Source organism: Ursus maritimus, unplaced genomic scaffold, assembly GCF_017311325.1.
Source record: "Ursus maritimus isolate PB19 unplaced genomic scaffold, ASM1731132v1 scaffold_5, whole genome shotgun sequence".
NCBI lineage: Eukaryota > Metazoa > Chordata > Mammalia > Carnivora > Ursidae > Ursus > Ursus maritimus.
Window position 1 is genome coordinate 9,339,059 of NW_024426663.1, and position 25,293 is coordinate 9,364,351.

Consider the following 25,293-nt stretch of genomic DNA (forward strand, 5'->3'; position numbering starts at 1 on the left):
CCAAAGCACAAGAATAAGAGTCCCCCCTCTTTCCACCCTTGTAGGCATCCTGTTTCCTTTATGCTTATTAATATCATGAAGCAATGTGAGGGGGTACCCTCACATATGATGAATATGGAAAAACTAGGGCATTTTTTCTACTTATGCAGTGATCATGTATTTGACAAACTGGGTCTCTTAATAAAGGCAAAATAACATTTTGGAAATAACATTTCCACCCACTGATGGGCACATAGTAAGGCAAGCTGAGGGTTCAGGCTGGAGGTAGGGTTTGTGGTACCCTCTTCCCCAGCTCTTCTCAGTGGTTTTTTTCCTGGTCTACCAGCCCTAGCACTTGCTGGCTGCACATAATTTTGTTGAACATCTGCGTTGTTTTTAGTAACACAATGTCTAATCCATTGGAAGGAAGATAGTTTCATTTCTCCTGTAAAATCACCCCACCTGTTATATGGCCTGAATAAGGTATGTCTGCCTGAGAAAAGAAAGCCAATAAGAAGGTGAATTTTTACCATAAAAATATACAAGTTTCATATTCTGCTACTATTCTCCTACATTCTTTCTTTTCAGTAAACTTTTTGTACCTGAGAAAGTAAAACATACCCTGGGTCCCATCCCCCTCTTTAAGGAGGAAAATAATAATCCTTTCTATTCTTGGCTAAGGATAGTTTCTAGGACAATAATTTCTCTGTGTTTTAAAACACTTAAGAGCATTCATTGGGACATTGCTTTATGATCTTTGCTGGTTTCTCTAAATATGGTAGAAGTATCTTTTTCATGTCTCTGATTTTTCCTGGTCCTTCAACAATTTTCAGGTTGTTTATAGTGAGATCATGCAGTTCAAAAAACATTACAATAAGTCTGGGGAAATTGGGGGACAGTTCCACTATCGCCTCACAGCACAATTTTCTTTCCTTGCTTCCTAAGTAAAAGTATTAATCTGGCATCTTTTGACTTCCATTAGAGTTATTCTGGCGCCCCCTGCTTGTGTTAGCAATGATCAGAATCTAATAGTACTACTCCCCCCCTCCTCTTCCCCACGTGGAAGCAGAGAAGGAAACAGCCTTGGAAGTTCTCTCTGAGCAACTGTCAACCTTTCAGGGACGTTTGCTTTCTGCTCTAGGAGAAACGTTCTCTCTGGAGGCTTGGGCAGCAGGCGCCTCTGGTGGCCACCAGTTCCCAGACGACCAGGCCGGCTGGCCTTTCAGGAGAGCGGGTAGAGCAGGAAGCCCCTGGAAACAACAGGGCACACCTCCTCTGGCCCAGGGCCGCCCTCTGTGAGCCAAGACCCCAGCCTCCGCAGGCCATCTATCCACCATGGCAGACGCCCTAGCGGAAGTGGAGCCGAAGGCTGCCCAGCCCCAGCGTGGTAAAAATACTTTGGCCGTGGAGGCGGAGAAGGGCAAGAAAAAATCCCGGCTTTTGAGGACGGTTCCTGCTAGCCTGATCAAGTTCCGGGCTTTCCAAAACCGAGAAAAAGTTCAGGCTGGGGCCACACCCCCTGTTACGAAGAAGACAAAAGAAAATTTGGAGGGGCCCTGCGGCTTGGGCTGTATAGTTATTCCCAGCTGTCAGCGTTTGAACAACTTCCATTGCTTCCTGTTTTTCTACAGCCTCCTGATAACCTCTCAGGGTGAGCCTGGGTGGGGGTGGCGGTCACTCTGGTGAGGGCAGCCACGGCGCCTTGGGGTTGCTGACGTGGCAGAGGCGAGAGGGACAGGCGTGAGTGGGGGACTCCCTGTGGTGACCGAGCTTGAAGCAGCTGTAGTCTCTCACGTTCTCAAGGTCTGTCTGGAATCAAAACAGGTTAAATGGGCCATTACCTTGGGTGTGTGTACCTGTCATTGCTTCACCTCAGCAGGCACGTGAGTGACACAGGCCACCTTACACAGTGTAGGTGACAGCGGCCTGATCTCCAGATAGGAAGGTGCTGTAGGGTCATTTAACGTTGTTTGGTCATGGATCCTGGGAGGTTCAGGGTTGAATTATTTGGGGGATTAAAATAAAATTGAATATGGTGACTGTGACCACCAGTCTGTTTCTGCTTCTGCTCACAATTTTGAGACTGGCTGGCCAAGCTGCTCCCCGCCTGGATTTGGTATCCTCATATGGGAATTGAAGAGGTGAAGTGGGACCTCAAACAGCTTACATCAGAGAACCCAAACTGGAAGGTGTTTATCTTTGCCCATACAGTTAAACAAAGAATGTGAATTTGAATGCCTTTAGAGGGGGTATGTGTTCTTTACTTGGCCACAGCCCTCACTACTTCCACTATGCTTAAGATTCTTTACTATCCTGTTTACACTGATGGCATTGAAGTTTGCCAGACGTGATCTCTCTTTTTGCTCTAAAATGTTATTTCTAAATAAGTACAATAAAAAGGCTGTATGTGATAAGAACCATATGACAGGAACACATAAATAGTGATCAGTTTATCTTGATTTTTATTAAAGAAGTTTCTTGGGGAAGAGACATTTGAATCATGCCCTGATAAATAGGGTACAGTTGTGATAGGTGGAATGTAGTTAAGGACTATTTATTGTATAAGGAAATGAATGAGTGAACGAACGAATGAATGAATGTTTGGATAAATAAACACTCAGATACAGGAAAGCCTTGTTCCAGAATGGTGAGTGATGAGTTTGGCTTGGGTGATGGTTTCACCTAAGCACCAAAAGGAATAATTATATTTGTTTTATTCATCGTGTCTCCCCAGGACCTAATTATAGTGATTAAGACAGAAAAGGCACTTATTAAGTATGTATTGAATACATAAATGAATAAAAAAAAAGAAGGAATAGACAATTTTATGAAGGTCTTTAAATACCAGACTGAGAATTTTGAGAGGATACTAAAAGTTGTTCACTTCCTACTAGTGTACTGGGTGATGAGTAAGGTGCTTTACAAGTATTATCTCACTAAATGTGATCTCCTTACTAGGTTGGTAATGAGGAGCCATTGAAAGTTCTTGAACAAGTGGTTCACAGTGAATGTTTTTAGCTCCACTACTTTTCATCTGACTTCTTATAGATCATTAGCTCAGTTTGGGTATAACATTGAGTTTCCATTCATAAAAATGACTTATTCCGTGGGCATTTATCAGTTGATCTATTTATTATTTGTTGTTACATTTTAAACAATTTTGAAATAATTTCAAACATACAGAAAGGGTGCAAAGGTGATATAAAGAATTCCTGCATTCCCTCTCCCACATTCTCTAGTTGTTCACATTTTACCACATTTTTTCCTTCACCTTTTCTTAATACATACAGACTTTTTCAGACATGGTGCCCCATTACTGCTAAAGTCTCCAGTGTGCATTCTCCCAAAATGAGGACACTTTTTGACCTAACCATTATACACCCTTCTCAGTCAGGAATATCAGTGCAACACTACCATCAAATTAGGCATTGGTGGCCCCACTCAGATATTGCCAACTGCCTCGATATTGTCTCCTTTTCCTTTCTGGTCCCAAATTCTATCCAGGAACACACAATGGATTTAGTTGTCGTATTTTAGACTTCTTTAGTCTGCAGCAGTTCTCCACTTTCTCCCTGTTTCTTATGTCCATGCAAGTCTTAAGGTATATGGGTCTTTCACTCTGTATGGGGAATTTCAACTTGGGTATATCTGCTGTGTTCTCATGACCAGACTCAGGTCATGCCTGCCTGATTGAATCCAGACCATTATGAAATTGTTATCAGGCATAGTCCCAGAAGATATATCCATAAAGTTGGGATTTTAGTGGTAGATGGGTATTTTTGGCATGTAGTGGCATCATAATGAATCAAGCTATCACTTGTGTTTGATTGGGATGAAGTACCAGTTCAGGTACATATCTTAAAAGCCCAAGTGGCTCTTCATTTTACCTGATGATAATGATAAAGACTATAAGGATTCTGCTGTTGGATGGAATCTTTTGAGTGCCCTTAAGCACTTACGAAGAGAAAATGACAAATTCAGCTCAAGTCCTATCTGAGAATTCTGGAGCTCTCATCACAGCCATAAAAGAAGTTCTTATTTCTTTTAACCGTCAATCTTATGCTTTTGGAAATCAAACACAAAATTTAAGTGTTTGGGTGGATAAGTTGTAATGGCAGTTGAATGCACAGTCTTGTTAAGTTTGTCTTGCATCTTCTCTTCTGTTACATATCCAAAAATCATTGTTAATTTTTTAGTCTGTTAAGTTTGTTACTTGTTAGGATAGAATGGTGACTTCCAAACTCTTTACATGTAGGACTGGAATGGTATATAAGTTTTTGTATGGACACATAGTTTTGTTCCTCTGAATTTTATACCCAGGAGTGGAATTGCTGGGACCTATAGTAACTTTATGATTCACTTTTTAAGTATGCTGTAGGTTTTTCATGTGTGTGTTTTATCAGTTTGAAGAAATTGCCTTCTATTCCTACTTCATTGAGTATTTTTACTAAGAAAGTGTGTTGGGTTTTGTTAAATGCTTTTTCTGTTTGTGTGTGTGTGTGTGTTTGTTAATGTGGTTCCTGCCCATTATTATATTAATATAATGAATTACATTGATTCACTTTCATATTTGGTATGAAATTAGAAGTCCCATGGCTTTGCACATTTAAATTTGGTAAAACATTCAAAATAATCATAAACAGAAACAACTTATTTGAAGAGTTTTGTTTTATAATGTATTTGTCAAAAATTCTCTGAATATTTTGGCTAAAATACTTCAATAGGAAAAAAGAACTTTATACATTATTTAGTAGTGTTTTCCTGGAGCTTACTAAATATTTATGCACCTGTAGAGAGTGTTTTCTCAATTAAAATGTGACCTACAGTGGAGAGTCATTTGGAGACTTCACATTTATTAACTATTATGTTGGAAGTCCATAAGACCTCATTCAGGCTGAATGATTCATTAGAAGGATGTGGGACTCAGAGAAAGATGTTATATTCATGGTTATGATTTATTAAAATAAAAGAATACAGATTAAAATCAGTAAAGAGAAAAGCACAAGGAACAAAATCCAGAAGAAACCAGGTCCAAGCATCCATGTATCTTTCCCAATGGAATTGCATGGACATGCTAAATTTTTGCCCAACAATGTGTGATAACACATGCAAACAGTTGCCAAACAAGCTTCTGTGAGCCTTGGTGTCCAGGTTCTTTTGGGGAGGATCAGTCATGTAAGCATGCAACATCTGTGAGACTGACCTCAGCTACTCAGTCTCCATTACCGCACTCCCACACGCACAACAAAAAACACATTCACCAGAAATCATATTGTTAGCATAAATTATCTGATCAAACTGATACACGGCCCAAGGCCTCAGGCATACAGCAACAGATAATCACCTTAAATCCCCATGTTTAATATAAATTGTTCTGTGTGGTCCAAGGCCTCAGGCAGAATATTCCAAGGGCTCAGAGTCATCTTCCAGACACCAACCAAAGGCCAGTCTTGAAGACAGGCATTTTTGAGCAACCAAGGCCTGCTGAGTTAATGCTTTACTGCAAAACTATACAAAGCAAGTTGGGTGAATTGCAGCTAATTTCATGGAAGCAATTAGAAAAAAAGATCATATTAAAAATATATTCTTCAGAAAAAAATATGAATAACATTTTATTAGAGATAAGTATGGCTAAGAAATTAAAGTATGTGAGTGCATATCAAGAACATATTCTTTTATTTTTTTGAAGTTATGATATATAATATAAAGGTGTTTGAAAAGTTTTTGAATAAACTTTTAGCTTCACCATGTAATAAAACTAATTTGTCTATAAATGACAAAAATCATAGAAGTTTTTTATATACTACTGCATTACCAGGCATTGAACCAGGGAAAAAACAAACCATCAAAGATGAAATCTGAAGTTGGTTATCTGACCTGACTGGGCTTGAAAACAATGAAAACAGCAATATTTGTGCCTGTGGAAAATGGTTATACTGGATGTGTATGTCATGTAGTGATGTTATTTAAAATGTTGCCTAAAATCAAGTTCTTATTGATGGCAAGACTTTGGGAGATGAGTGGCTTCTCTAGCTGACTCATATGGTAGAACTTTCAACTAGAAAGATTCTGGGGTTGATCAAGTTCTTCTGACTGCTCTGGAAAGTTTACAGAAAAAAAATAAGAAGTTTAAGGCATGATTAGGAAAATGTGTGAGCTTCTCTGATGGTTCTACAAGAATCTCATTACTTTTAGCCACACACTGCATATTTTGAACAGTTCCAATGCAGGATTACAACATAAGTTCAATGCACAGATTCACCAGATCACTTTTGTTAGAGTTGAGATTTTGATTGGAGAAGAGTGGAACCTTAAGAATTGGGATGAAGGCATTTGGCTGGAATTCAGTGAATCTGAGGAGCATAAATCCCCAAGTCCTAAACCTCCTTTCCCAGTAGGAGCAACGTATCTCCCATGTCTGAAGAAAAAGCAATTCCTTTTTTGAAGACACTGAATTTACCTCACCCAAGCTAGGGGAGTGCTGATCGCCTTTATGATGCATGCCACTACCCCTTAATTGCTGTCAGACTCGTAACTACAATTAGATCCCAGCCTTCCCACAATGGCTAACATAAAGTCTATCCTGGGAGGTACTATACACCACAGATTTGCCTGCCACTTCAGTGATGTCTCTAGGGAGCAATTGGTTTGGAGTGTGAGGGCTGTCTCTTCTAAAATGAAGGAAAAGTTTCTCCACTTGTTCCATTCACTATTAAGAAACATAATCTTCAGGGGCGCCTGGGTGGCATAGCGGTTAAGCGTCTGCCTTCGGCTCAGGGCGTGATCCCAGCGTTCTGGGATCGAGCCCCACATCAGGCTCCTCCACTATGAGCCTGCTTCTTCCTCTCCCATTCCCCCTGCTTGTGTTCCCTCTCTCGCTGGCTGTCTCTGTCAGATAAATAAATAAAATCTTTAAAAAAAAAGAAAAAAAGAAACATAATCTTCAGGGAACCTGTGTTTTTTTTGAAGGTGGAAGTATGTTATGGTAGCACTATAGCTCTCCTTAGGGGAGGCCCTGAAAAAATAGAGGAAAAAGGAAATCTTTCCAGTGGGGAGACCATTGAGCAATACATCTGATGATCCATATTGCCTAGATGCCATGCTGCCATTGCCTAATGGTTTGACCATTTGGTGGCTAGGAGAGCTGGGTAAGTGGCATGTCTCTTTGAATGGGCAGAGTTATGCTGTGTGGATGTTCACCAAAAGAAATCCATTGCAGAGGAAGGTTTCAGTAATGAGATAGGTAGCCATCCTGTGAAAATTCCCCATTGTATGTCTTGTTCAGTGGGCTCATGTTTATGGTGACAATTGCATCAAGCATAGAGGTTATGCCAGAGCTGAATGCATGAATTTATCCTTACCAGTGCTGATGTGGCTATTGCCCTTATTGAATGCCTTATACACCATCATGGTCATCTTATTTATTATCACATTGCTTTAAATGAAGGAACTCATTTTCTAGGAGAAGAAGTATATCAGGAAGTTCATGTTCATGGAATTCACTAATCTTACTACATATTTCAATAACCAGAAACTCTTGGCCTTATAGATAGTTATAATGTCCTATTGAAGACTTACATAAAGTCCAGCTAGGAGACAACAATTTTAAAAAATGGGGATGCTGTCCTGTAAGGTGAGGGATATGCTTTGAGATAGCAACCTACATATGTTATGTGTGATCAAGGAGTAGAAGAGGGAGTGAATAATGGAAGAAGGAAGTTATCAACCGTGTTTGCATAACCATTTAGAGAAATAGAAACTGCAGCAACTGTGCATTTTTTCTTATTGTTTTATGTGTACACACACACACACACACACAAACATATATACACATTTGTGTGTGTGTGTGTGTGTATGTATGTATTCCAATTTCTTTTTCTTTTTCCCTTACTATTTTATAAAAGAGCATTGTGGGAGATAACATTACAAATTCATCTCTAGGTTACAGAATATCCCTGAGAAGGGGAGTTAATACCCCAACCTCAGAGATGAACATAGTTACTGACAGGACAGTTCTTGCCTTGGCCATTATCCTCCTTGGCCACATTTAAAATGAGAGTTGAAGGAAACTCTTCTGTTTGATGCAACAAAGTTTTTGTATCTTGTCTCCTGCTGGTCTTGGTCTGTTAAACTGTTGTTGCTCCAAGTCTGACTTAGAGTTTCTTTTTCAGAACAGTTCCCTCACAAATTATTTAGGTCTATGATGTGTGAGAAATTATTTATTTATACCTTTCATACCTTTTTATACCATTTATACCTTTGCAATTTACTTTTTGTATTAAGAAAAACCATTTAGGTTTATGATTGAACTAGAAGATGGAGTAAAATTACCTTGTGATGGATAGGATGATTGGTTGAACTCTGTGTCTCTGTTGTTGTTGTTGTTGTTGTTTTTCCCTTGGAAAGAGTAAGAAATCTTTTTAAGAATGATAGTTGCACAATGTTGGGCAGAAACGTGATGGTGTTGCTATTAATTTGGTATTCTAGTTCAAATAGAGGAAGAAGGGTGAAAATGAATCCTGAGTGGTGTAAAAGGTGAACTCTCCAAGTTTCTTGTCTGTTGGCCATAGACTTCATTATTTGTGGTCTGGACTCACTCCTACTTCCAAGGGGCCTAGCAGCCTGTAAACTACATTTCCCAGCCTTTCTTTCTCGCGGGCTTCCACTTAGGCATTGCCAATGAGAGGCTATGGCAGTAGATTTGAAAAGGGGGCAAAGGAAAGCCCCTCTTTTGTTTTTTCCTCTCTGTGGTGATGTTTTTGGCAATAGCAGCAATACTGGGTGAATAAGAACTCCTGGATTTATGCTCAGGCATCACTGCAGCTCCATCAGCAGCAATAGTGGGTGCTTCAGCAGCCAATGGGTATGGCTCTTGCTCTGCAAATGCAAGAGCAGCAGAAGCAGTGGGTGACTGCACGTTGCCTCTCAAACCATTAGCAGTAGTGTAGGTCCTGGCCTTCCGCAGAAGAGGTGGTGATTGCAGTTCCAACAGCCCCAGCAGCCCGTGCTCCAGCAACTCCCACCTCATAGGTATCATGAGTTTTGATTGGTAACTCTTTTCCCTTTTCACTCCAACAAATGTATTACTTTTGTAACCAACCTCTGTATTAATTTCTTTATGTTTCAAATATTTAGTACAATTTTTTCCTAGTTGGATACTAAGGGATAGAAATGCACCTACATGATACCATTTACTTAATGTTTAGGAACATGACAAACAATTCTCTGTATTGTTCAAGGATATATACATTGTCCAAAAAAAGGATTTAAAAGAGTCAGAAGTTATAAACTTCAAATATAGGATACAGGTTATGGAGAGAGAAGAATGTGTTTGGGGAGTGCATGCTGGGCTTCAAATATGTTATATTTCCTATTCTGGGTGGTAGATAAATATTCATTAGATTGTTATTTATTCATTTTTTAAAAGATTTTATTTACTTATTTGAGAGTGAGTGAGAAGAAAGCGGGGGAGAGAGCATAAGCAGGGGGGAGTGGTAGAGGGAATGGAGAAGCAGACTCCCCACTGAGCAAGGATCCTGATGCAGGGATCAATCCCAGGACCCGAGGATCATGACCTGAGCCAAAGGCAGATGCTTAACCCATTGAGCCACCTCTGTTATTTATTCATTTTTATAATTGAATTATAATACATTAAAATAAAGATCAGTACTAAGTAAGATGACTAAAAAAGATGAGTATTCTCCAGTAAATAGGTACAGAATAGGTATAAAAATTTAATTAGCAAATATTTCATAGAGGTTAAGGCCTATTAGTATTTTAGAAAACGAATCATGTGCTTATGGATCTTAAACAGTCAAAATAATGTAAAATAAACTTAAATCAATGTAAATTGTTTTGGTTTATAATGATTATAATGGTGTTCTCTTTTGTCTCTTAAAATGCATATTATTGCTTTCTTTTTTTCTTTTTTCATTTTAGGTATTGTGTTTGGTCTCGTAGATCTGAGCATTGACACTTTTGAGAAGGAAAGTCATCTGAACAACATGGAGAATTTATTGTTGTCTTTGACTTATGATATTTCATCTTGCCTGATTGTGTTGTTTATAGCATACTATGGAGGGAGAGGAAACATACCAAGATGGATTACATTTTCCTCCTTTTTAGTAGGATTTGGATCACTTTTATTTGCTTTTCCATATTTTAGTGGTGGAAATGATAGAGCAAGTGTAGACATTGAAGGTAAGATTATAAAAGGTGCATGAAATTATTATTCATTTAAACATTGGCTTTAGGAACTTAAAATAGACTGTAATACTTGTCTGTACATCCGTCCGTCTGTATCTATGTATATTACCATGTTTGTTAAGCTAATTAACTGTAGCTCCCTACTAACATATATATGCTATTCTCTTATCTTCTCATGATCATATATCCTTTCATGTAAGAGATAGGCATAAGAAGAAGAATATTTTGGGATAATTATTTTATGAAATTGTTTTTCTTTCATCAGTTTTCATATGTATTATAAAACTCTTGAGAACTTTGGTAATTCCTTATGTCTTCCATAATATGCTTTCCTTAATCCTTTATTTTGACTTTAACACACATACACGAAAGCACAGATTAATACATAAATAAACACACAGAAAAAGAAAGATCAGACTCCTACCATTTCAAAATGGGAGCTGCTCTTTGGCATAGGACTTGGAATCTAAAAAGATTAGTGGCTTCTTCACTTTGTTCATTTTTAAAAAGACTTATTCCGGGCTCGGGGGTGGCTCAGTCGGTTAAGCGTCTGCCTTCAGCTCAGGTCATGATCTCAGGGTCCTGGGATTGAGTCCCGGATCAGGCTCCCTGCTCAGCGGGGAGCCTGCTTCTCCCTCTCCCTCTGCCTGCTGCTCCCCCTGCTTGTGCTCGCTGTCTGTATCAAATAAATAAATAAATAAAATCTTTAAAAAAAGAGAGAGATTTATTCCACAATCTTTTTGCTATTGCTAGTAGATAAAGGTTACTTTGAAGTTTCAAAGCACTGTTCCTGGCACTGTTGTGTTGGGTAGTTTCTTGGTGTGTATAGGTCATAGCGATGTTAAAATGGATCTACCCATTTTGGCAACCTTCAACTGGCCTTTAGCAAGACATTGTAGAAAAAGCCATGACGATGTCTCCAGGTGTGTATGTATGTGTATATACATGCTTATGATATTTAAAAGTATGCTTATGATGTATGCTCACAATTTAAATAAATAGTACCTATTAAATGCAATTTATATAACATACTTGTATACTATATAATTCACATATTAAACATTATGTTGATATATATCCTCAATATATGAACTATATAATATTCACATATATTTATAATATTTTATTCTCTTGGTGGAAAACATTTATTTTCAGATGTTGGACAGCAGGAATCTCAGGACCATGATCCCTAGGAGAAGGGAAACCAACAAACTGAATTTTATGGGAGAAGGCAAGAGCTGCAGACAACGGACATATTTGATTATCAGGAGGCTGAATGACCTCCTTGAGTTTAAAAATTATGAATTCAAAGTGAGATTTGCATGGTCGTGTGTTTTTCCCCAGCCATATTCAGCTTTACAAGTATAAGAGCAGAGTAGGGAGAAGAGTTTAATTTGATGAGGTTTGCAATTTTACCAAGGGATTACTTGGTAAGAGAGCAAGGGATTTAAAAGTGCTAAAATGACAATGGGAGAAGTTAAGGAAAGAAGAGGATATTGGGATGGTGAAAAGGAGCAGTATCAAAATCCTAGTGCGTTTTAAGGATTGTTGGAGTTGGGTTACTAGAAGTGAATGTGGAATGCTTGAAATTGCAACTAAGAAAGGTTTGTAGTTATTGTTTTTGGAAGTTTAAAATCAATTAAGTGGAGTACAAGTACATGGGAGGAGAAAAATTCAAGGGACTATGAGATTAGGGTATTTAAAATATCACGTTGATACTGATGTGACCACAAGTTAACATATCTGTATAAAATTGACTCATCAGTATTTTAAATCACAGTTCTAAACACCTCCTCCCGCTTGACATGGAGTCAACTAGCAGTTGATACAGATACTGAACCAAATGAAAATTTCCGTTAGTGTACTATATTGCAATCTGCACTCTAGCCAGTTTTCTACAAAAATATTTTAAGAGCATTTGTTAAATTCCAGTCAAAATGGACACAATCAGAACAATCTAATAGCATTGCCTGGATCTACCAATCTAATAAAAAATGCAATTCCAAGAAACACTTCTTTACTATTGTTTTACAACCATGTGAATAAAAAAAGCTTAAGAGATAGACAGCCACCTAAAGGAATTTAAAATCTAGTGGGTTACCATACAATGACTAACTTTAATGGAAATACATTTTTATTATATAATGCCTTCTCTTTATGAGAAGAAGTTAGTGTGTCTAAAAAGGGAAATTATTCATTTATCTTATTTATTTTAAAAAATAAATAAATAAGCAGGGCAGAGGGGCAGAAGGGGAGGGAGAAACAGACTCCCCTCTGAGCAGGGAACCTGATGCGGGACTTGATTCCAGGACCCTGGCTGGGATCATGACCTGAGCCGAAGGCAGACACTAAACCAACTGAGCCAACGAAGTGCCCTGAAAAGGGAAATTATTTAAACAGAGTGACACAAATTTAATGTGATGATTCCTGAAGAAGTGGATATAGAACTAAACTCAGAAGATAATCTGATAATACAGATAATCTAGAACATTAGAAATACTTTTTCCTGGGTGTCAAAATTCAGGGATACCGGTTACCAAATTTAAGAGGAACATATGTGTGTTGTGTATGTGTGTATATGTATATACAAATACACACATAATTGTGTATATACGTTATTGTGCATACACATTTATATTTGGTTTATAATATATGCATCTTTTCCAGTATTCCCACAAAACTCCTTTTATAATTGCATTTTAATGAGAATATAATGACTGATTTTAGAACTGCTACATTCAGTGTAAATGAAATGTTAACTAAAAAAAGGCATACTGGTGGAAATAGCTTTGTACAAGGTAAAATATTTCGTGAGAGATACTGTATATTTGTTGTATGTTTAATTTTTTACTCATTTAACAAAAAATAATTATCTTTTCAAAAGATATCTGTCAAGAAATGAAGACTACCACGGTTTGCAATAAAGCTGTAACATCATTCCAAGCAAAATATGTAACTTCCTTCATCCTGGGGCAGATTGTGCAGGCAGTAGCAGGAATGCCTCTTTATATCCTTGGAACAGTTTTTATTGACAACAGTGTTGCCACACACTCAGCTGGTATTTACATAGGCAAGTTTTTTTTTCCCCCTCTCTAATATGGTTGACCCATTTTGAAATTTTATTGAACTTTTACATCTTGGTGTACATATCTAAACAGACATGTAAGTGCTAGTTATTGGCCCTTAAAATAACATTATAATAAATGATAATGGTATGTGTGACTTCAAAATCACATTGAGCTGCCTAATTCTGAGGAATTGCTTGAGATTTGGAATAGTAGACAAGTCATCTGAAAGTCATCAAAAAGATAAAGAGAAATGGGAAAAGGACATACTTTCTTAAGTAATAAGAATGATACTCTATGTATTATGTCATATATATAATGCATATAACATTTATGTATATATTTGTCATATCAAACTATATAGCTTGCATTTCATTTCTCTAGGAAAAAGTCTCAAATTATTAGATTGGATTGTTTGAATAGTTGTATGTTTCAAACTTTGGGGACATAGGTGGGAAGTTGCTGCCATTATGTTTATGAGGGGATAGAAATATTGTTTCATGCCTCCTCAGGACTGGATTCAGTGTGGTGTTGAAATCGTCATCATCATTGTACTAAGCTCTTTACATGCATTAACTCACTTCACCTTTTGGGGGGGCTCAAATATTTTGAAGTTAATGAAAATATAATCTTGTTCATCCTATGAAGAAGAGAAGTGATACGCTCTTTAATTGACTACAATGTAGTACCTTCTATTTCTAGTCTTTTGTGCCATGGTATCCTACAATAAGTAGCCCAGGGGTATATCTCACAATAATCTGTATTTCTTTATGTTGCAGTAGTTCTGGTCTTGGTAGATCATCTATCTGTACAGAGTTGTTTATCATAGTTTTTAAAAAATTTAAAAAAACTTTAAAGTATTGTGAAGGTGACTTAAGAGAACCTAGCATTTTGCACCAAAATAATTATTTTTCCACCAGAAGTAAGGAAAGTTATGTCAATAAATTAAAATAGATGATATTCATATTTATGTTTGCTTTTAGAAAAAAAATCGCAGTGATTTATTAATGTTGGCCGAGGGTGGCAACAGATCTGTTTGTTTTACTTTTGCTTCTACTGAATAAAATTAAAATGCACATCTACACACTGTAAAAAGTTGCCACCTCCTGCCACCATGGCAGCTAAGGTGAAGTGTACAAAGCTACCACAAAGTGTAATCAGGTATATTGAATTTATATTTATATTAAATGTAAATGTATTTATATTACATTAAATATATAGATTAAATAAGATACAGTGAATTATTATGATTATCTAAGTTTCTTTAATACAAGCATTGGGTAATATATATGATGGTTAATTATGTGTCAACTTTGCTGGATTTGTTTGGTCAAACATCAGTCTAGATGTTTCTGCTCTGTTTTTTAGGTGTGAGTAACACAGTCAGTAGACTGAGTAAAGCAGATTACTCTCCATTATGTGGCGAGCTTTATCGAATCAGTTGAAGGCTTTCAGAGCAAAAACTTAGGTTTCCCCAAAAAGAAGCAATTCTTTCTACAGACTGCTAGGCAGAAACTCTGCCTGAGTTTTTCAGGCTTTCTGACCTACCCTGTGGGTTTTAAGCGTTGGTATGGACTCAGTACTGTAACATTAACTCTTACCTGGGTTACCCACCTGCCAGCCTGCCCTACAAATTTGGACTTGCCAGTCTTTATAATTGCATGAGGCAATGCCTTAAAAATCTCTCTCTCAATATCCTATGGGTTCTGTTTCTCAGGAGGACCCTGACTAATAAAGTATGCCATGAGGCTTTCAGAAGTAATCTATTTCAGTGATATAATTTTTGTCATGACAAAGCTGGCTTATGTAGTTGTTTGATGTTCAGTATTCATTTTTAGGCATAATGGAAGCTTCGGTAGTACTCGGATATTCTTTGAGTTATGTGATAGCAGCATCCCTTACTAGGGGCACTGAGAACAGTATTTTTGCAATTAGGTAAGCCATTTTATTTCCTTGTTTGTGGTTTACATTGTATACGATATTTATTGGATCGATACTGTAGCCTATAAACATACATATATATTTAATTTGTAATAACCATATTTTAGGAAGAAAGTGTAAATGTGACTGATATGCACATATATGTACATATAAATCTAGAATATACACTTTTATCTTTACTGTTCGAAATGTAATTTTAAAAACACTATAATGACAACCTTATTACTAATTCTACATACAGTTTTTTGAGAAATTGTGGAGAAAACACATAACATAAAATTTACATCTTAACCATTTTTAAGTGTATAGTACAGTAGCGTTAACCATGTGCACAGTGTTGAGCAACAGATCACTAGAACTTTTTATCTTGCAAAGCTAAAACTCTGTATCCATCACACAATAACTTCCATTTACCCATTTCTCCCCAGCCCCTGAAAACCACCATTCTACTTTCTACAATTTTGACTACTTTTCATACCTCATATAAGTGGAATCATGCAGTAGTTGTCTTTTTTGTGACTGGCTTATTTCACTTAGCATAATGTCCTCAAGGTTAATCTATGCTATAGCATATACCAGTATTTTCTTACTTTTTAAGGCTAAATAATATTCTGTTGCATGTATATGCCATATTTCTTTATCCTTGTATCTGTCTATGGGCATTTAGTTTATTATGTCCACCCCTTGGCTACTGTGACTAATGCTGCAGTTAACATAGATAAGCAAATATCTCTTTGAAATTCTATTTTCAGTTCTTTTGGATATATACCCAGAAGTGGGATTGCTAAATCATATTATAATTATATTTTTATTATTTTTGAGTAACTTCCATCCTATTTTCCACAGCAGTGCTACCATTTACATTTCCACCAGTAGTACATAGGGTTCCAATTTCTCAACATCCTTGCTAGCACTTATCATTTTCTTTCTTCTTCTTCTTCCTTCTCCACCTTTTCTTTCTTCTTCTCTTTCTATGTCTCCTTCTTCTTCTAATAGCTATCCTGACAGTTATGAGGTGGATAGCTCATTGCGGTTTTGATTTTCTTTTCCCCAATGATTAGTGACGTTGAGTACCTTTTCATTTACTTGTTGACTATTTATCTATCTTCTTTGGAGAAATGTCTAAACATTTATTCTGTAACATCTGCATATAGTGCTTCTTCTAGCAACACCATTCAAAGACTTATAGGTGCCATATTCATCCCTGTGGTTTCTCACACAATACTGCCTCTGACAAGGGAGCATCTGATAAAACAAAAAAGTGTGATGGTATGACAACTACAGATTTCACTGGTCTTATTCTGTAACCCATTATCCAGAAATAGCTGACTTGATAGAATGTTGTCATGGCTTGATACCCTCAACAGTTTTTTGGTGGAATCTTTAGGTTTTCTATATTTAGGATCATGTCATCTTCAGAGACAGTTTTACTCATTCTTTTCTGATTTGAATACCTTTATTTATTTTTCTTGACCAGTTGATCTGGCTAGTACCTCCAGTGCTGTGTTGACTTAAAGTGGGCATTCTTCTCTTGCTCCTGATTTGTCATATATGGTTTTATTATGTTGTTGTATGTTTCCTTTAAACTCAGTTTGTTGAGAGTTTTTATTATGAATGAATGCTAAATTTTGTCAAATGATTTTCTATATCAATTGATATGATCCTATGATTTTTATCTTTCATTTTGTTCATGTGGTGTATCACATTGATTGATATGCAGATATTGAACCATCCTTGCATGTCTGGAATAAATCCCACTTGATCATGGGGTATGATTCTTTTAATGTATTGTTAAATTTGGTTTCCTAATATTTTGTTCAGGATTTTTGAATCTGTGCTCATTTTGGATATTGGCTTATAATTTTCTTTTCTTGTAGTGTCCTTGTCTGGTTTTAGTTGTACATTTAAATGCAATGTCCAATTTCAATTTATTTTTTTGTATAATATGACAAATGGGTCAAGTTTCTGTTTTTCCCCTCAAAGGGATATTTCACTGTACTGATGGCATTTAAGGATCATTCCATGTTTTTTTTTTAATTTTAATTTACTTTTTTATATGACACAAACTTCAGTACTTATGACATAAAGAATACCAGCTTAATACATTAAGATTCTTTTACAAATCCATAAAAAAAAAAAAAAAAAAAAACAACCCTGCAAACACTTGTAAAGATTAGCAGGAAGTTCACAAAGGAAGGAATGCAAATTCCCAATAAACATAAAAATACACAGAAATTGGTTCCATTTCACTATTAATTTGCTAAAAGAATAACAATGACATATAATATACATAATATATTATAATGATATAATTATACATTATTATATTACATATTATATATATAGTTAGCAAAGATTCTGAATACTTAGTGCTAGCTAATTTATGGTAAAAAGACACAAATAACTTTTGAAGAATATAATTAGAATAACTTTTTTTCTTTTTTAATTTAAATTCAATTAAAATATCATGTATTATTGGTTTCAGAAGTAGAGTTCAGTGATTCATCAGTCTTATATAATACCCAGTGGTCATTACATCACGTGCCCTGCTTAATGTCCATCACCCGGTTACTCCTTCCCCCCAACTCCCTTCCCCTCCAGAAACCCTCAGTTTGTTTCCTATCATTAAGAGTCTCTTATGTTTTGTCTCCCTCTTTGATTTCATCTTGTTTTATTTTTCCCTCCCTTCCCTGTGATCCCTTTCTTTTGTTTCTTAAATTCCACATATGAGTGAGATCATATGATAATTGTTTTTCTCTGATTGACCTATTTTGCTTAGCCAGATACCCTCTATCCATAGCCAAATACCATCCACATCATTGCAAATGACAAGATATCTTTTTTTTTGATGACCGAGTAGTATTCCATCATGTGTGTGTATGTACATGTGTGTGTATATGCACCACATCTTCTTTTATCCATTCATCTGTCAGTGGACATCTGGTTTCTTTCCATAGTTTGCCTATTGTGGACATTGCTGTTATAAACATTGGGGTGCAGGTGCCCCTTTGGATCACTACATTTGTATCTTTGGGGTAAATTCCTAGTAGTGCAATTGCAGGTCATAGAGAAGCTCTGTGTTCAACTTTTCGAGGAACCTCCATACTGTTTTCCAGAGTGGCTGAACTAGCTTGTATTTCCACCAACAGTGTAAGAGGGTTCCCCTTTTTCCGCATCCTTGCCAACATCTGTTCTTTCCTGACTTGTTAATTTTAGCCATTCTGACCAGTGTGAGGTGGTATCTCATTGTGGTTTTGATTTGTATCTCCTTGATGCTGAGTGATGTTGAACATTTTTTCATGTGTCTGTTGACCATTTGTAGGTCTTCTTTGGAGAAATGTCTGTTCATGTCATCTGCCCATTTCTTGATTGGATCATTTGTTCTATGGGTGTTGAGTTTGATAAGTTCTTTATAGATTTTGGATATTAGCCCTTTATCTGATAAGACATTTGCAAATATCTTCTCCCATTCTGTCTGTTGTCTTTTGGTTTTGTCGACTATTAACTTTGTTGTACATAAGCTTTTTATTTTGATGAAGTCCCAATAATTCATTTTGCCTTTGTTTCCCTTGCCTTTGGAGATGTGTCTAGCAAAAAGCTACTGCGGCTAAGGTCACAGAGGTTGCTGCCTGTGTCCTCCTCTAGGATTTTGGTGGATTTCTGTCTCATATTTAGGTCTTTCTTGAGTTTATATTTGTGTGTTTCACTCTTCTGCATGTGTCTCCAATTTTCCTAACATGATTTGTTGAAGAGACTTTTTTTCCATTGGATATTCTTTCCTGATTTGTCAAAGATTAATTGACCATACAGTTGAGGGTCCATTTCTGGCTTTTCTTTCCTGTTCCATTGATCTATGTGTCTGTTTTTTGTGCCATTACCATACTGTTTTGATGATTACAGCTTTGTAATGGAGCTTGAAGTCCGGAATCGTGATGCCCCCAGCTTTGGTTTTCTTTTTCAGCATTCCTTTGGCTATTCAGGGTCTTTTCTGGTTCCATACAAATTTTAGAATTGTTTGTTCCAGCTCTGTGAAAAAAGTTGATGGTATTTTGATAGGGATTGTATTGAATGGATACATTACTCTAGGTAGCCTAGATATTTTAACAATATGTGTTCTTCCAGTCCACAATCATGGAATATTTTTCCATTTCTTTGTGTCTTCTTCAATTTCTTTCATGTGTGTTCTATAGTTTTCTGAATACAGATCCTTTGCCTCTTTGGTTAGGTTGATTCCCAGGTAACATGGCTTTTGGTGCAGTTGTGAATGGGATCGACTCTTTTAACTTCTCTTCTGTCTCATTGTTAGTGTATAAAAATGCAACTGATTTCTGTGCATTGATTTTATATCCTGTTACTTTGCTGAATTCCTGTATGAATTCTAGAAATTTTTTGGTGGAGTCTTTTGGTTTTTCCACATAGTGTATTGTGTCATCTGTGAAGAGTGAGAGTTTGACTTCTTTGCTGATTTGGATGCCTTTTATTTCTTTTTGTTGTCTAATTGCTGAGGCTAGGACTTCTAGTACTATGTTGAACAACAGTGCTAAGAGTGAACTTCCCTACCGTGTTCCTGACCTTAGTGGAAAAGCTTTCAGTTTTTCCCCGTTGAGAATGCTATTTGCTTTAGGCTTTTTGCATATGGCTTTTATGATATTGAGGTATGTTCCCTCTATCCCTACACTTTGAAGAGTTTTAATCAAGAAAGGATGCTGTACCCTGTCAGGTGCTTTTACCGCATCTGTTGAGAGGATCATATGCTTCTTGTCCTTTCTTTTATTAATGTAGTATATCACATTGATTGATTTGCAGTTGTTTAACCACCCTTGCAGCCCAGGAATAAATCCCACTTGGTCGTGGTGAATAATCCTTTTAATGTACTGTCAGAACCTATTGGCTAGTTTCTTGTTGAGAATTTTTGCATCCATGTTCATCCGGGATATTGGTCTATAATTCTGCTTTCCAGTGGGGTCTTTGTCTGGTTTGACAATCAAGGTAATGCTGGCCTCATAAAAAGAGTTTGGAAGTTTTCCTTCCATTTCTATTTTTTGAAACAGCTTCAGAAGAATGGGTATTAATTCTTCTTTAAATGGTAGAATTCCCGTGGGAGGCTATCCATCCCTGGATTCTGGTTTGTTGGGAGATTTTTAAAAAAATATTTTATTTATTTATTTGTCAGAGAGAGAGAGCGAGTGAAGCAGGAGGAGTTGCAGGCAGAGGGAGAAGCAGGCTCCCTGATGAGCGAGGAGCCCAATGTGGGACTCGATCCCAGGACCCTGAGATCATGACCAGAGCCAAAAGTAGATGCTTAAGTGACTGAAACAGCCAGGCGTTCCTGTTGGGAGATTTTTTATTACTTCTTCAATTTCTTTGCTGGTTATGGGTCTGTTCATTTTTTCTATTTATTCCTGTTTCAGTTTTGATAGTTTATATGGTTCTAGGAATGCATCCATTTCTCCCAGATTGCCTAATTCATTGCCATATATTTGCTCATAACATGTTCTTATAATTGTTTTTTTTCTTTGGTGTTGATTGTGATCTATCCTCTTTCATTCATGATTTTATTTATTTGGGGACCTTTCTCTTTTCTTTTGGATAAGTCTGGCCAGGGGTTTATCGATCTTACCAATTCTTTCAAAGAACCAGGTCCTAATTTTGTTGAGTAGAATCTGTTCTACTATTTTTTTGCTTCCTATTTCATTGATTTCTGCTCTAATATTTATTAGTTTTCTCCTTCTGCTGGGTTTGGCTTTATTTGCTCTTCTTTCTCCAGCTCCTTTAGGTATGAGGTTAGGTTGTGTATTTGAGCCCTTTCTTGTTTCTTGAGAAAGGCTTGTATTGCTATATACTTCCCTCTTAGGACTGCCTTTGCTTCATTCCAAAGGTTTTGAACAGTTGTGTTTTCATTTTCATTTGTTCCCATGAATTTTTAAAAATTCTTCTTTAATTTCCTGGTATATATAGTTGGCTGCTCCCATGTTAGGGACATAAATATTTACAATTGTTAGATCTTTTTGGTGGATAGACCCTTACTTATGATCTAGTGTCCTTCCTCATCTCTTATTATAGTCTTTGGTTTAAAATCTAATTTGTCTGATGTAAGGATTGCTACCCCAGCTTTCTTTTGATGTCCATTAACATGATAAATGGTTTTCCACCCCCTCACTTTCAATCTGGAGGTGTCTTTGGGTCTAAAATAAGTCTCTTGCAGGCAGGCAGCATATTGATGGGTCTTGCTTTTTTATCCAGTCTGATATGAAGTATTCTTGGCTGCATATTTTTCTCGTCTAGCACCCTGAATATATCATACCAGTCCTTGTCCTGAACTGCTTTCAGGATTTTTTTCTTTGTCATTGAGATTTGTAAGCTTCACTGTTATATGTTCAGGTGTTGACCTATTGATTTTGAGGGGGGTTCTCTGTGCCTCCTGGACTTGAATATCTATTTTCTTCCTCAGATTAGGGACATTCTCAGCTATAATTTGCTCAAATATACCTTCTGCCCCCCACTTTCCTTTTCTTCTAGGATCCCAATTATTCTAATATTGTTTCTCTTTATGGTATCACTTATCTCTCGAATTCTCCCCTCATGATCCAGTAGTTGTGTATCTCTCTTTTTCTCAGCTTCTTTATTCTCCATCATTTTGTCTCTATATCACTAATTCTCTCTTCTGCCTCATTTATCCTAACAGTGCTTCCATTTTTTATTGCATCTCATTAATATCCTTTTTGATTTTGACTTGATTCGATTTTAGTTCTTTTATTTCTCCAGGAAGGTATTCTTCTTATTGAAAATATTCCACTAAGCTTATTCCTAGTAATTTGAAGTACTTCATTAGTATTGTGCATAGAATCTTTATTATTTAATTTTTTAATTATTTCTAGTAGGAGGAAAATCTATTGATCTGTAGTGCACTGTATTAAATTCTTTGCTTATACTTTTTTTCCCTTTGTTCTTTGTTTACACTTTTAATTTCCTCAGTCTTCTTGGTTATCAATTATTTACACATATGTAATAATCATATGTAGCATAGTGCACATGGTTACAATACATAGCTGGATTCAAAAACAAAAAGAGAAAAAAAGAAAATTTCTAAATATTATAATCACTGAGGAAACACATAACCCTAATGACAATCTAGAGTTGAAACTCCTTGTGCATAATATATACAGATATGTATACCTATTGGGTAATGGAACTCAAGATTTCAACCTTGTAGCATTGCAAGTTGGAACTTGTACCCCTGAATAATGTAGCAATGGATAAAGAGTTGTCCCATTAATGAATAAAACTGGGAATATTGTCCACATTCTATGAAAAGCAAGGTCTGTATGCAAGCTCCTCATCAGGTCTCTGTTGACAACAGGATTGCCTGTGAGAAACCAGCACCTTCAAAACTGTGGTTCTTGAGTATATAGGTATTTTCCCACAACAGAATGTTAGACAAGGTGTTAAATATCTGTGGAACTGAAGACAGTGGTAGCTGTATGGTAATGAACACACCCAAATCTTCTCCCTAAATGATATAACATAACTTCACAACTATGAAAATTTTCCCAAGATCATGGCCTTAGCATGACTGAAGACAAAGAATGCTGAAACTGCAAATGAACAGGGAATAAAAAGAGAAAATCAACAAATCCAGCACAGGATCCTTCACACATTCCCATCCCACCCTACTCACCGCAAAGTCTACAAAAGCAGACCAAGAAAAACTGCAGAGAAGAGGGAAGACAAAGCCTAACAAAGAGTCCTATGGGTGATTAGGTATGATCACTAGAAGGGTAATTAACACTCAATCTGAGTTGAGTCAGAGAAGGAATTTAAGAAAGAGATTTCCAAGTATAGGTGATTTAAAGGGTCAGATGCCAGATAAAGAGTTAGTTGTGTACCTTAGAGGTCCAGGCTTGCCCTAAAGGGTGTGCATGACTTAAAGGGGCAGGAGTGATTTTAAAGGATAGGTGAGATTTAAAAGGATAGTCTTCCAAACACATGGATTCTGCTGGAAAAAAAAGTTAAAAAGAACAAAGAATTACTTTTGCACCTGAGTGGATGTGGGAAAAGAAAGAAAAGGGAAAAATTTATATTCCTGCAGGATAAAAGAAAGCTATATAATTGGAGGACTCACAATCAGCAAAACAAAACAGTAGGGACAAATTAACAGAAAATGTTCCATTTCTCTCTTCTCTCTTTCTGTTTGATTATGGCATTGTCGTAATGAAATACACAATGTTGAAATTTTAAATTTTTTCTCTGTTAAAGTGCTGATGACAGTGATGAGCATCAAAGGCAGCTGCGGAATTGGTGGATTTATTTTGGTTTGGTCTCACTTATTGCATGGTCTACATTGATACCATTGTCATGCTTTCCACACAGTGTACGAGGTGACTATAAAAATATAATTCATTAAATTAAAAAACAATAGATTCCTTGTCCCCACCCCCATCTCCTCATGTCAGAATATGGCTGAACTACATTTCTTTTTGTCATGGAGCTATGGCGACATATAGGTTAGTGTTATTTGAGCAAATGAAGCTGGATGTGGCCAAATATTATTTTATTTATGTGCCAGATTTCATTAGTATGTAGTTTTGCTTCTTGTCATTCTTTAAATGCTAGAGTTCATAACATTTCTTTAGAAAGAAACACGTTTAAATCTACTTACCTAGCATTACTTAATATACGTACTACCTTAAAGAAATATTATAAGTTAAAATAGTATTAAAATTCTTTTGAAAACACTGAAAAATAATATGTAACATTAGAGAAATCAAATACTTTCCTAATGACAGTACATTTTATTGTCACAAAATATTTTTAGCAATGTCAAAATTACTCTTTTACATTTTAGGGCTGTGCTGTCAAGTACTATAGTCACTTGCCACATGTGGCTATTTAAATGTCAAATTAAATTAAAATTAGAAACCCATTTACTCAGTCATAGGAGCTAGATTTCTAGTATTAATAGCTACATATAGCTCATTGCTACAGTATTGGACAGTATAGCTATGGTAAATTTTCATTATCATAGAATGTTCTTTATGACAGCACTGTTTTAGGAAAATGTGCTTTTTACTTAATTAGATTGACTTTAGCCTGTTCACAAATAGCTCACTTGTCATTTCAAGAAAAACTGGGTTTATTAAGATGTATGCATATATTTGTCTGTGTTAATTATTCAAATATGCCATAAGATTCTTTTATTTCTTATCATATAGGTACAGCAAAGATAAAAGCTGAGAAGCGTAAACATCCTCATCCATTTGATGGAGAGATTAAAGATCAGGAATTTGGACCGATTAATATCAAGGATTTATTTGCTACTATTTGGGTAAAGTAAAATATTTTTCATGAACAAACCAAATAAGTTGACCTGTAGTGGATGTAAGAAAATAACCATAAAGTGTTCAACTTAAATCTGAGTGGGACTTTCAAAGTCTTAATTAACTTATTCATTTTATAGATAATGTAAAATAGGACCCGCCTTAACTAAGTGGCATTTCCAGGAACATGGCTAGTGTCAGAGGATGGTACTAGTATTTTCCTCCTATTTCTTTTAATTTTACTTTTGTGTTATTTTGTGCTTGTTCTTTCCCTGAAGAAATAAATAAGACATTTAATGAGATAACTTACAGGTATCAACATCTTTTTATTATGGTTAAATGACATAGCAGAGAACTCTAGAAGTTAGCAAATATTCTTGCAAACATCATATTTTATGGAAAATATCTCAATATCAAATAGAGAAGAAATCTTTGTTTCTCTAGGTGAGAAACACGGCCTACAATACAGACATAGTGGGGTTTAAAAACCCAACTTCTTTTTAAAATTTTTTAAAGATCCTATTTATTTATTTGTTTGTTTATTTGAGAGAGAAAGAGAGAGAGTGTGTGAGTCCAAGCAGGGGGAGGAGGAGAGGGGAGGAGCAGAGGGGGGAGGAGAGGGAAAGAATCTCAAGCTGACTCCACGCTGTATGTGGAGTGGGTGGTGGAGCTCGATCCTGCGACCCTGAGATCATGACCTAAGCTGAAACCAAGAGTCAGATGCTCAACTGACTGAGCCATCCTGGCATCCTGAAAAAAAACCCAGCTTCTAAATAGTGATTCTG

At 36.4% G+C, this 25,293-nt stretch overlaps 1 protein-coding gene across 1 annotated transcript in view; it reads left to right on the plus strand.

The window, feature by feature from the left end:
* The first annotated feature begins 1,271 nt into the window (after positions 1-1,271).
* The window catches only part of SLCO6A1 (solute carrier organic anion transporter family member 6A1), a 96,953-nt gene continuing 72,931 nt past the window's right edge, over positions 1,272-25,293 (plus strand). The window contains exons 1-8 of the mRNA XM_040621958.1: positions 1,272-1,630; positions 9,919-10,179; positions 13,070-13,255; positions 15,089-15,185; positions 19,712-19,728; positions 20,243-20,256; positions 23,479-23,569; positions 24,404-24,516. Of these exons, the coding sequence (XP_040477892.1) occupies positions 1,315-1,630; positions 9,919-10,179; positions 13,070-13,255; positions 15,089-15,185; positions 19,712-19,728; positions 20,243-20,256; positions 23,479-23,569; positions 24,404-24,516 (1,095 nt within the window). The 5' untranslated portion in view covers positions 1,272-1,314. The remainder of the gene's footprint in view (positions 1,631-9,918; positions 10,180-13,069; positions 13,256-15,088; positions 15,186-19,711; positions 19,729-20,242; positions 20,257-23,478; positions 23,570-24,403; positions 24,517-25,293) is intronic.